This window comes from Sinohyriopsis cumingii, unplaced genomic scaffold (assembly GCF_028554795.1).
Source record: "Sinohyriopsis cumingii isolate HCF-2022 unplaced genomic scaffold, ASM2855479v2 utg000873l, whole genome shotgun sequence".
Lineage (NCBI taxonomy): Eukaryota > Metazoa > Mollusca > Bivalvia > Unionida > Unionidae > Sinohyriopsis > Sinohyriopsis cumingii.
Window position 1 is genome coordinate 3,005,101 of NW_028315938.1, and position 12,187 is coordinate 3,017,287.

The 12,187-nt window shown below is 34.4% G+C and overlaps 2 protein-coding genes across 2 annotated transcripts in view; one reads left to right on the forward strand and one right to left on the reverse strand.

The window, feature by feature from the left end:
• Positions 1-12,187, forward strand: part of LOC149773170 (matrilin-1-like) — a 160,772-nt gene that overhangs the window by 115,672 nt on the left and 32,913 nt on the right. The window lies entirely within an intron of this gene.
• LOC149773171 (uncharacterized) overlaps positions 1-12,187 on the reverse strand; it is an 82,437-nt gene that overhangs the window by 3,589 nt on the left and 66,661 nt on the right. The window contains exons 7-8 of the mRNA XM_089946734.1: positions 8,759-8,820; positions 5,413-5,466 (exon numbers count right to left, since the gene is read on the reverse strand). Coding sequence (XP_089802860.1) covers positions 5,413-5,466; positions 8,759-8,820 — 116 coding nt within the window. The remainder of the gene's footprint in view (positions 1-5,412; positions 5,467-8,758; positions 8,821-12,187) is intronic.

Here is a 12,187-nt window from a genome sequence, read left to right on the forward strand (position 1 = left end):
CACATAGGTGGGAGTCAGGCTAGAGTGATCTCCCTTTGGATGTGATGACTGGTGCCAAATCCCATCCATACTTCAGTTACAGTACTACTGGAGTAGAATGCATGCTTTTCCAGCAAGATGTAACTGGGAGGGTGTATTTATATTATGATTGCACAAATATATATCAAAGAAACATAATTTACTTCAAAATTTGGGTTCTTCTTCAGGCATATTGCCCATTCATAATACCTTAGAAAACAGGTAAAAGCTGGTAGGAGTTACATCCCCTTACACCAGATAAGGCCCATCTCCGGTTTTCCAAGGTATGTGAGGCTGCTAAAAAGAAATATACATGGTGGAGTGGCAACTTCATATACCCATACACAGATGACCAGAAAAATCACACAAATCCAGCAACAGTTGATAGCCATGTCACTGAGAAGCAGCAGTCACATGACTTTGAAGGTAACCTGATGTGCTGCTGTTATAGATCCCACCAGGTCATACTGACCCTTTTGGGATGATTCTAAGAATCTCCTAGGTGAAGCCTTTGCAAAAATATTCTCTGCCCTCCATCCCAAATCTTCTATAATGACTGTTAAGGAATGACTTGCATAATGACTGTTAAGGAATGACTTGTATAATGACTGCTAAGGAATGACTTGCATAATGATTGTTAAGGAATGACTTGTATAATGAATTTTAAGGAATGACTTGTATAATGACTGTTAAGGAATGACTTGTATAATGACTGTTAAGGAATGACTTGTATAATGACTGCTAAGGAATCACTTGCATAATGGCTGTTAAGAAATGACTTGTATAATGGCTGTTAAGGAATGACTTGTATAATGACTGTTAAGGAATGACTTGTATAATGGCTGTTAAGAAATGACTTGTATAATGGCTGTTAAGGAATGACTTGTATAATGGCTGTTAAGGAAGGACTTGTATAATGACTGTTAAGGAATGACTTGTATAATGACTGTTAAGGAAGGACTTTATAATGACTGTTAAGGAAGGACTTGTATAATGACTGTTAAGGAATGACTTGTAAAATGACTGTTAAGGAATGACTTGTATAATGACTGTTAAGGAATGACTTGTATAATGACTGTTAAGGAAGGACTTGTATAATGACTGTTAAGGAAGGACTTGTATAAGGACTGTTAAGGAAGGACTTGTATAATGACTGTTAAGGAAGGACTTGTATAATGACTGTTAAGGAAGGACTTGTATAATGACTGTTAAGGAATGACTTGTATAATGACTGTTAAGGAATGACTTGTATAATGACTGTTAAGGAACAGTTGTGCTCAAATGCATGTGGCAACTGCTCTAACCTCATACGCTAAAATGTGCAATAACTTCCACAGCAAATAATCACATCCAGGATGAAAAGCCTGAGCTATGCTATAGCTATACAATAGACTTTTCCCTCTTTCAAAGGTATTAATAATTGAATTGCCCCTTTTCATCGCAGCTCTGTTCATTTCAGATACTGCTTCAAAAGCCCTCACTGGCAAAGGGTCTAACAATAACAGGTTTCACCACAAATGACTGGTTACATATCAACAGCAGTTGGTCTTTAACAATGAAAGTGGGGTCATCATGAGTGAAATCAAGCCTGTTTTTAGCAAGGAAAGCACCTTGTGTGAAAAAAGCTGTTTTAGCAAGGAAAGCCGGTGCCATCATAGTGATATCAAACCATCACAACTGGACTCAAGGATAGTTTGTGCCACTTCACAAGCATGTATTTCAGTGATTCTGCCTGCTGTGGCTAGAGCAACCAAGAAGCAGATTTTATAAATGGGATGAGCCAATGACGTTTGACATAGTGGTTCAAATGGTGCCTTATTCAACAATGTCAGATCCTCTGTTTGATTCCATTTGGGGGACAAAGACAAGTCTTTTGGTCAAAATTGGCCAGAAAGTTGGAGAGGTCTTTGTATTTTCAATATCCTCCCTTCTATGACCTGAGATTGTGGAAAGTGAACCATTTGTAGTGAAAGGTTCTAACCAGTTTATCTTGAAAAGCCATAGAAAAAAGTTAGCCAAATGGGTTAATGATGCTTCATACCAATGTGAAAACTCTCTACTTACCCTCATATGCATTCTGATTGGACTTTCTTGCACATACAATTTTGTCAACTAGTTATTCTGAGAAATTGTTTACTACAAATACATCACCACCAATGATAAATAAGGCATATGGGATTTCCTTGATGACATCATCTTTCATCTAAAAAATGATGATATATTTCCCTTTGTTATGACACAACTGTTAGAATTAGTTAAAAAAAACAGTTTAAAAGATTTTGAAGTTGCTTCAAAACCCACCAGATACAAAATACAGTATATTCCCTAATTACCAACCCAAGGGGTATTACATTTCCAAATTGGGGCTTTCATCAGAGCACAACACTGAAAGAGAAAGTTGTTCTTTTGATGTACTCTTGTAATGACTACATGTACATCTGGGGATCATTCTGCCATTGATTTCAGTCATTGTAAATATTGGTACAGTTAAAATGATCATTTTAATCAACACATTTTCCCACACAGCAGCCGGTTGAAGTAGGACTTTTAAGTCTTTGAACTTGCTACCCAGCTAATGTATCATTTAACACTGCATGTGTGCCTGTGACTTTAGTAATTATTCATTGATCTATACATTGTAACAATGTGATCGACTGAGACTGCAGCAGCATTTTATTGAAGTCATAGTTCTGAAGCATACAGATATTGAAAAGCACTGCATCTTTTAAATTTTCTGCTCTTAAAAATAGGAAAGGGGGTCATTAGTTAGAGTGGTGGTGTTCATCAGGAACTACACAATAATTTTTATAAGCAGAAGGATAAACTAATGGACTTGTAAACAAAATAATCTCTGAAATTTTTTAACAGATTATAAAAAGGTAAATATACATGGATGCATGCAATAAATACAAATATAAGTAGTGATGAGTGGTCTGAGATTTATAATCTGGTAAAATTGTGTTGTAATTAAAATTCATATCATCACAAGAATAATTTGAATCTGTATTGTCACAAGAACAATTGGAATTGACACAAGGAACATACCACATTTATTTTAGCATTTTGATTAAGAAGACCAAATCAAGGTGTATAGTGATATTACACCACTCGCTCGATAACTCACACCTTGATGATAATAATAATAATAATAATGCTTTATTTATAGATGGTGACTCATTAGTCAAAGACTCTTCTCCCTTGAGGCCCACTTAGGAGAGTATAACAATGCACATTATATGAACATAGCAATTATTACTGTTTACTTTAATACTGTTTAGTATTAAAATACTAAATTCCATTATCTATTAGAAACACACACATGCTCATGATATCTCTTCTTAAATACTGTATTATTTTCAGCAGATTTTACATGTAGTGGATGCTTGTTCCACAGAACTGTACTAGAGTACTGGAAGCTCTTTTTAAACTCACAAACATGCTTATAACATGGGGTCAATCATGGATCCCATTTTTTTAATCCATAAAATACCAAACAAATGGATCCCTATTTCTTGAACTTGAAGAAAATTGTGACCCATATAGCTTGTTTTATCATCAAAAATGAAAGATGGGACCTGGAAATTTGAATCAACATTATGAAATATCAACTTTTGATAAGAAGTCGTATAACAGTTTCTTTCAAAACGACATTCTTAGTACACCATAATTAAAGATATTCAAGGAAAGTTAGATCACTGAAAATGTCACTTACACCTAGTGTAGGCAACTCATTAATATTTAAATGCCAATTAAATAATTTTTATTAAGTGAAATTTGTGTTTAAATTATATCTTGTAGTTCCTCTTAAGTGTAATCATCATAAATGAAATGCGTATTTAAACATAAAATGTGTCAATATACCATAACAGCTATGTCTGCAAGTGTTTCTCTGAGAACCTAATTAAGTGCCAACCGTGTTTTGATAACTGACTTGCAGAAGTATTTATTGTACAGTTGCACTGAATTATGATGTTAATCCTTTACCTCATGCAAGTGTCTTTGGACGCCTCTACTCCATTCACATGGAAGCGCCTTTTGACACCTCTACTCCATTCACATGGAAGCGCCTTTTGACACCTGATGTAAACATCAACCATTTTAAGCAGGTTTTTCATAGTGCCACCTTCGGGGAGAACCCCCTATTAGATACTACATTCATTTCTGCAAATGACAATTATGTCAGATCACATGGTTACTGTTTATGCACTGGTCGATATCTGCTATTTAATGTAACTGGGATGTAATCTCCACTCTCCAAAATGGCGGTCGTGGATTTCATTCAGTACATATGATCAATCGAACACGTATAAATGTTACTGTGTATGTAACTTAAACTACCTTAAATTAACTGATTCATTCATAACTGAGATCAAAGATAGGAAGTCAACCAAGTGAAATGAATAAAGAGATTGGTTTCACAGATACAGACCAGTGTGGGCAAGTGAGTTTCAGACAATTCCTGAACTGGCACTTAAAAATATCCTCTGGGTTGATAAGAAGTTTCAGCGTTACTTCCAATGAAATCATGACATCAATATTGTACTAACTGAACAATACAAAAATTGACTTTCGACGTAGATGATTGTCTCACAAAATAAATGTTGCTAGTTTTTGAAAAAAATGAATCTTGTTTGGTGGTGTATCAACAGTTAGTCTAGTTCCCTGCTACTTTGACTCTAACTTGGCAGTATATTATTAAATTCCACTCTGTGAACCAGACTAATCAACAAAACAAAAAGCAGTGATGTAATACAAAGATATCTCCACATACACGTGATGGTTGTTGAAACCAGTTGGAATGATCTTTCACATGTTGGACATCTTGAAAATAAATGTTATTTATACAGGATAACGAACAACTTCATTAGAAAAAGTGCAGTATTAACAATTATTATCGATATGATTGTAAAACGAGAATTCAGTCATTAAACAGCCTAGTTCCCTACCCCCTCCTTGCAGTTTTCTCAAAAACTATGAGGATTTTTTCAATTTTTGGAGGTCCCTCATTAACTCGCGATCTCGTTTATAGTGCAGTCTAGGTGTATGTCCTGAAAACTTAGAAATACAATGGTCTATATGAATTCAAATTCACACAAAAAAAGAGGACTTTGTTAATCCCTTACTCTTTTAAGTTTCTCAAAACCATAAATATACATACTCCATCCCCTTTTCATAACACTGGAGAAAAATAATTCCTAGGAACATTCCTCCCAGGACATATTTTCTTGAAACTTCAGTCATCTTGAATTACGTATATGCAAAACAAAAAGAATTTTATGATGCTCTAAACAAATGATCCTCTCTCTTCTTGAAAGCTGTATGCCATCAGGGTTTTGAAATACATGTACATTTTTTGTATTTCAAAAACTTCCAACAATATGATTATTATTTTACCTGTTCTGAGGTAATAACTTCCAAGGTAGGATGAACAGGTTGAAGAAACTTTCTCTGAAATGAAAGAAAACGAGGTTTCAAATTCTATTCTGGGAAGTTTTAATTTCCTGAGGTCACTGTAAATCAGCCTTTCAAATGCCAAATTTTCTAACATGAACAGATGTTGTGAATGAATGGCAATCAGGAAGAAGGTGCACAAATTGTCTATAACTGAATTATTAGTAGACATCAAAATATATATCCTCAGAAAACTGAAATTTATAATAAAAGAAGGCTGCATTAACATCTAACCTAAAAAGATGACTGCTTATCTACTAAAGCAAGATGTGTCATGTGCAACATATCACATTTCTAAGAAGCTAGATATGTCACATGCAATATTTATTGCTGTAAATTATTCAGATTTGCCACATTTGTCTCTATATAAGTTAGACATCATGCACCATGTTTCTCTCTATAGACGTCATGTGCCATGTTTCTCTCTAAAGATGTAGTGTGTCATGTGCCATGTTTCTCTGTATAGAAGTAATGTGCCATGTTTCTCTATATAGATGTTGTGTCTTGTCCTGTGTCATGTGCCATTTTTCTCTCAGTAGATGTTGCGTGTCATGTGCTGCATGTCTCTGCATATGCTATGTCAAGTACCTTGTTTTTCTGTAAACAAGTCTGTTGAGTTGTCATGTGCCAAATCTGCCTTTACAGAAGCTAGATGTCATGTGCCATATATGTAAATTTCAAAGTTAGATATATGTGCAACAATCATCTCTATAGAACCTAGATATATCATGTACCATTTATGTCTGTATAGAACCTAGATATATCATGTACCATTTATGTCTGTATAGAACCTAGATATATCATGTACCATTTATGTCTGTACAGAACCTAGATATATCATGTACCATTTATGTCTGTATAGAACCTAGATATATCATGTACCATTTGTCTGTACAGAACCTAGATATATCATACACCATTTATGTCTGTATAGAACCTAGATATATCATGTACCATTTATGTCTGTACAGAACCTAGATATATCATGAACCATTTATGTCTGTATAGAACCTAGTTATATCATGTACCATTTATGTCTGTATAGAACCTAGATATATCATGTACCATTTGTCTGTACAGAACCTAGATATATCATGTACCATTTATGTCTGTAAAGAACCTAGATATATCATGTACCATTTATGTCTGACAGAACCTAGATATATCATTTACCATTTATGTCTGTATAGAACCTAGATATATCATTTACCATTTGTCTGTACAGAACCTAGATATATCATGTACCATTTATGTCTGTATAGAACCTAGATATATCATGTACCATTTATGTCTGTATAGAACCTAGATATATCATGTACCATTTGTCTGTATAGAACCTAGATAGATCATGTACCATTTATGTCTGTATAGAACCTAGATATATCATGTACCATTTGTCTGTACAGAACCTAGATATATCATGTACCATTTATGTCTGTAAAGAGCCTAGATATATCATGTACCATTTATGTCTGACAGAACCTAGATATATCATGCACCATTTATGTTTGTATAGAACCTAGATATATCATGTACCATTGGTCTGTACAGAACCTAGATATATCATGTACCATTTATGTCTGTAAAGAAACTAGATATATCATGTACCATTTATGTCTGACAGAACCTAGATATATCATGTACCATTTATGTCTGTACAGAACCTAGATATATCATGTACCATTTATGTCTGTATACAACCTAGATATATTATGTACCATTTATGTCTGTACAGAACCTAGAGATATCATGTACCATTTATGTCTGTATAGAACCTAGATATATCATGTACCATTTGCCTGTACAGAACCTAGATATATCATGTACCATTTATGTCTGTACAGAACCTAGATAATATCATGTACCATTTATGTCTGTATAGAACCTAGAGATATCATGTACCATTTATGTCTGTATAGAACCTAGATATATCATGTACCATTTGTCTGTACAGAACCTAGATATATCATGTACCATTTATGTCTGTATAGAACCTAGATATATCATGTACCATTTATGTCTGTATAGAACCTAGATATATCATGTACCATTTATGTCTGTACAGAACCTAGATATATCATGTACCATTTATGTCTGTACAGAACCTGGATATGTCTTGTGCAACACTCATCTTTATAGAAGTTAAATATGTCATGTGCCACATTTGTCTCTAAGAAGATTGCTATGTTATGTGCCATATTCATCTCTATATACCAATAACCTTGCTATGTCATTTGCCACATTTTTCTACAGCAAGATGTCATGAACAACATGTCTCTAAGAAGCTAGACATGTCATGAGTGACATTTGTCTGTGAGATGCTAGTCATGTTGTGTGCCATATTTGTCTGTAAGATGCTAGTCATGTTGTGTGCCACATTTTTCTGTGAGATGCTAGTCATGTTGTGTGCCATATTTGTCTGTAAGATGCTAGTCATGTTGTGTGCCATATTTATCTGTGAGATGCTAGACATGTTGTATGCCATATTTTTCTGTGAGATGCTAGTCATGTTGTATGCATATTTGTCTGTAAGATGCTAGACATGTTGTATGCCATTTGTTTGTAAGATGCTAGTCATGTTGTATGCCACATTTGTCTGTAAGATGCTAGACAAGTTGTATGTGACATTTGTGTGTGAGATGCTAGACATGTATGCCATTTGTTTGTAAGATGCTAGTCATGCTGTATGCCACATTTGTCTGTAATATGCTAGACAAGTTGTATGTGGCATTTGTCTGTAAGATACTAAAGATGGTGTAAGTCACATTTGTCTGTAAGATGCAAGACATGTTGTATGCCATATTTGTCTGTAAGATGCAAGACATGTTGTATGCCATATTTGTCTAAGATGCTAGACATGGTGTAAGTCACATTTGTCTGTAAGATGCTAGACATTTTGTGTGTCATATTTGTCTGTGAGATGTTAGTCATGTTGTGTGCCACATTTGTCTCTCAATGACTGACTATTAAATTATCTGAATATATTATATACTTTTAAGAAACAGCAGTAAATATAGTTCCTAAGCTCAGCAAAAAATGAGTTCTGCTTCTAAAACATATAAAATGTTATTAAGTCATTGTATCCTACACATCCTTTATGTTTTGGACAGCAGGTTTAGTAGTGAAGAGTTAAGAATGTGTTATTTCCTACAACCAATAGCCATGGTAATAAAGGATAGAACTAAATTATTGGCAATCTTTTGATGTATTTATCCATGAATCATGTATGTATGTATGTATGTATGTATGTCTGTTTCCAGGATATATTATATATGCATAGTCATTATACCTTGGCAGTTTCTAGATCACATCCTTCATCAAGTGCTTTTTTTTCCAACTGTTTTCTGTAAACTTATGAAAAAGAAATAATAACCATGAAAAGAATGAAAGATTTTTTTAAGTCTCATATTCATCAACAAAAAGACAAATGAAGGAATTCTAAGGTTAACAATGTAACATTATATTACTGTTTAATGTATGTGAAGTGTTACATTGTTATATGTAACATTATATTATTGTTTAATGTATGTGAAGTGTTACATTGTTATATGTAACATTATATTATTGTTTAATGTATATGTAATGTTATATTGTTATATGTAACATTATATTACTGTTTAATGTATGTGAAGTGTTATATTGTTATATGTAACATTATATTATTGTTTAATGTATGTGAAGTGTTACATTGTTATATGTAACATTATGTTATTGTTTAATGTATGTGAAGTGTTACATTGTTACATGTAACATTATATTATTGTTTAATGTATATGTAATGTTATATTGTTATAATGATAATTTATTAAATTTTGGTTTATGCACAACTCGATGATCTTGAGTTATTTTAGGTACAAATTGCAAGTTTTGTAATGGGCTGTGCCTGATAATGACCATTAAGGGAGGAATTGGTGGTGTGGTAAGCTAATGTAATGTCAAATTATAAGGCACAGTCATTGACTAACACTTGTATAGGGGTGGTGTACATGTACCTTGTCTAGAAACTGCGATTCAGACAGGGAATTATGCAGGAGGCTATTATTAGCCTCTTTACTTGCTGCCTTCAAGGGGGCCTGCCACCACTCCAGTCACCACCTATTGATGCCTACATGGTGGGTTGTGGACTAAGATTGTTAATGCCTTTGGTTCAGTACTTTCTCAGTAACTGTCATAGGTTAGGCTGTGACATTTTCAACCAATCAGATACCCGGATTCTACATTAATAATGTAAATGCTGGGATCAGCCAAGCTCTATTCCAATAATCTGAGATCAAACCAAAATACACTTTTATATGGTAAGCAGCCTAGCGTAGATTTAGTTAGATGGGATCAGCCTAGCACAGATTTTACTTAAGTTGGGATCAACCTAGCACAGTATGGAAATTGAGATCAGCCCAGAATACATTATAATGCTGGGATCAGCCTAGCCTAACTCTATTCTACTAATCTGGGATCAACTCAAATGCATATGCTATGCTGATAATGTGAAGGTCATGAAGTTAAATACATTTCTTTTACAGTTTTAAATTTAAAAGAAAATAACTTCATGCTAGGATCAGCCTAGCTCTATTCCACTAATCTGGGATCAACCCAGAATACACTCTTATGCATGGATCAGCCTAGTGTAGATTTAGTTAAGATGGGATAAGCCCAGAGTACACTGGTATGCTGGGATCAGCCAAGCACATAGTCTACTTAAGCTGGGATCAGCCCAGAATAAATGTAGGCATTTTCCCCAATCAGTTACTCATATGCTATACTAAGAACATAAAGGTCATGCCCATTTAATAAAAAATAAGAATACTTTCTTCATGTTGGGACCAGCCTAGCTCTATTCCACTAATCTGGAATCAACCCAAGATACACTCTTCCCTTGCATAGATTTACTTGAGATTGGATCAGCCCAGAATACACTTGAATGCTGGTATCTGCCTAGCATGTAGTCTACTAAAGCTGGGATCAGACTTGCACAGTCTAGGGAAGCTGGGATCAGCCTAGCATAGTCTACAGACAGCACAGAATACACTATAATGCTGGGATCAGCCTAGCATAGATTTACTCGAAGATGGGATCAGCCTACCAGAATACACTCAAATGCTGGAGGCATTTCCCCCTAATCAGTTACTCATATGCTATACTAAGAACATAAAGGTCATGCCCATTTAGTACATTTCTTTTAAAGTTTTAAATAGGAAAAATTAATGCTTCGTGCTGGGATCACCCTGGCTCTATTCCACTGATCTGGTATCAACCCAGAACACACACTAATGCAGGGATCAGCCTTGCATAGAGTTAGCTGAGATGGAATCAGCCCAGAATACACTTGAATGCTGGGATCAGCCTAGTACAGTCTATGGAAGTTAGGATCAGCCCAGAATACACTTTAATGCTGGGATCAGCCAAGCAAAGATTTACTCGACGATGGGATCAGCTCACCAGAATAGACCATTATGCTGAGATCAGCTTAGTGCATAGCATACCTGAAGCTGGGATCAGCCCAGGATACACTCAAATGCTGCGATCAGCCTAGCACCTAGTTTTGCTTGAGCTGGGATCTGCCTAGCACCGATTCTACTTGAGCTGGGATCATCCCAGAATACCCTGTAATGCTGGGATCAGCCTAGCACCGATTGGGAATCATAGTCTTGTACATTCAGATTCTAGCCCATGAGTAGCCCCCAAAGAGAGAGCCAAATATTTTAAATATGATTTTGATGTTGTAGAATATTGGTAATAATGAATAGTGGCTTGGTTGAGAGAAAGGAAGAGAATGAGCAAGAGAGAGAATGAATGTGTATACTCGTGTATCCTAAAAAAATTACAACATTTGTATTAAATCTTTCCTCTTCTAATTCGGTTTTGTAGTTGTGCATAAATGTAAAATTATATTATTGTTTAATGTATGTGTAGTGTTATACTGTTCTATGCAACATTATATTATTGTTCAATGTATACAGTGTTATATTGTTCTATGTAACATTATATTATAGTATAATGTATGTGTAGTGTTATAGTGTTATATGTAACAATATTATTGTTTAATGTATGTATAGTGTAATATTGTTAAATGTAACATAGTATTATTTTCTAATGTATGTATAGTGTAATATTGTTATATGTAACATTATATTACTGCATAATGTAAGTGGGTTCGATCCCCGGCTGAGTCAGACTTACAAAAATGGTACAAACAGCTGCCTCACTTGGCGCTCAGCATTAAGAGGTTAGTGTTAGGACTGGTCAGCCTGGTGTCAGGATAATGTTACTGGGTGGGACATCATGCTACTTGTCTGCAGCATGATGCTCCAGTGCTAGTCATCACTATAAACATCATAGCGATATGACTGAAAAATTGTTAAAGCTATGTTAAAAATCCAAATCACATACACACATAAGCTTAATGTAAGTGTAGTGTAACATTATATTACTGCCTAATGTATATGTAGTGTTATATTGTTATATGTAACATTATATTACTGCCTAATGTATATGTAATGTTATATTGATATATGTAACATTATATTACTGCCTAATGTATATGTAGTGTTATATTGTTATATGTAACATTATATTACTGCCTAATATATATGTAGTGTTATATTGTTATATGTAACATTATATTACTGCCTAATATATATGTAGTGTTATATTGTTATATGTAACATTATATTACTGCCTAATGAATATGTAGTGTTATATTGTTATATGTAACATTATA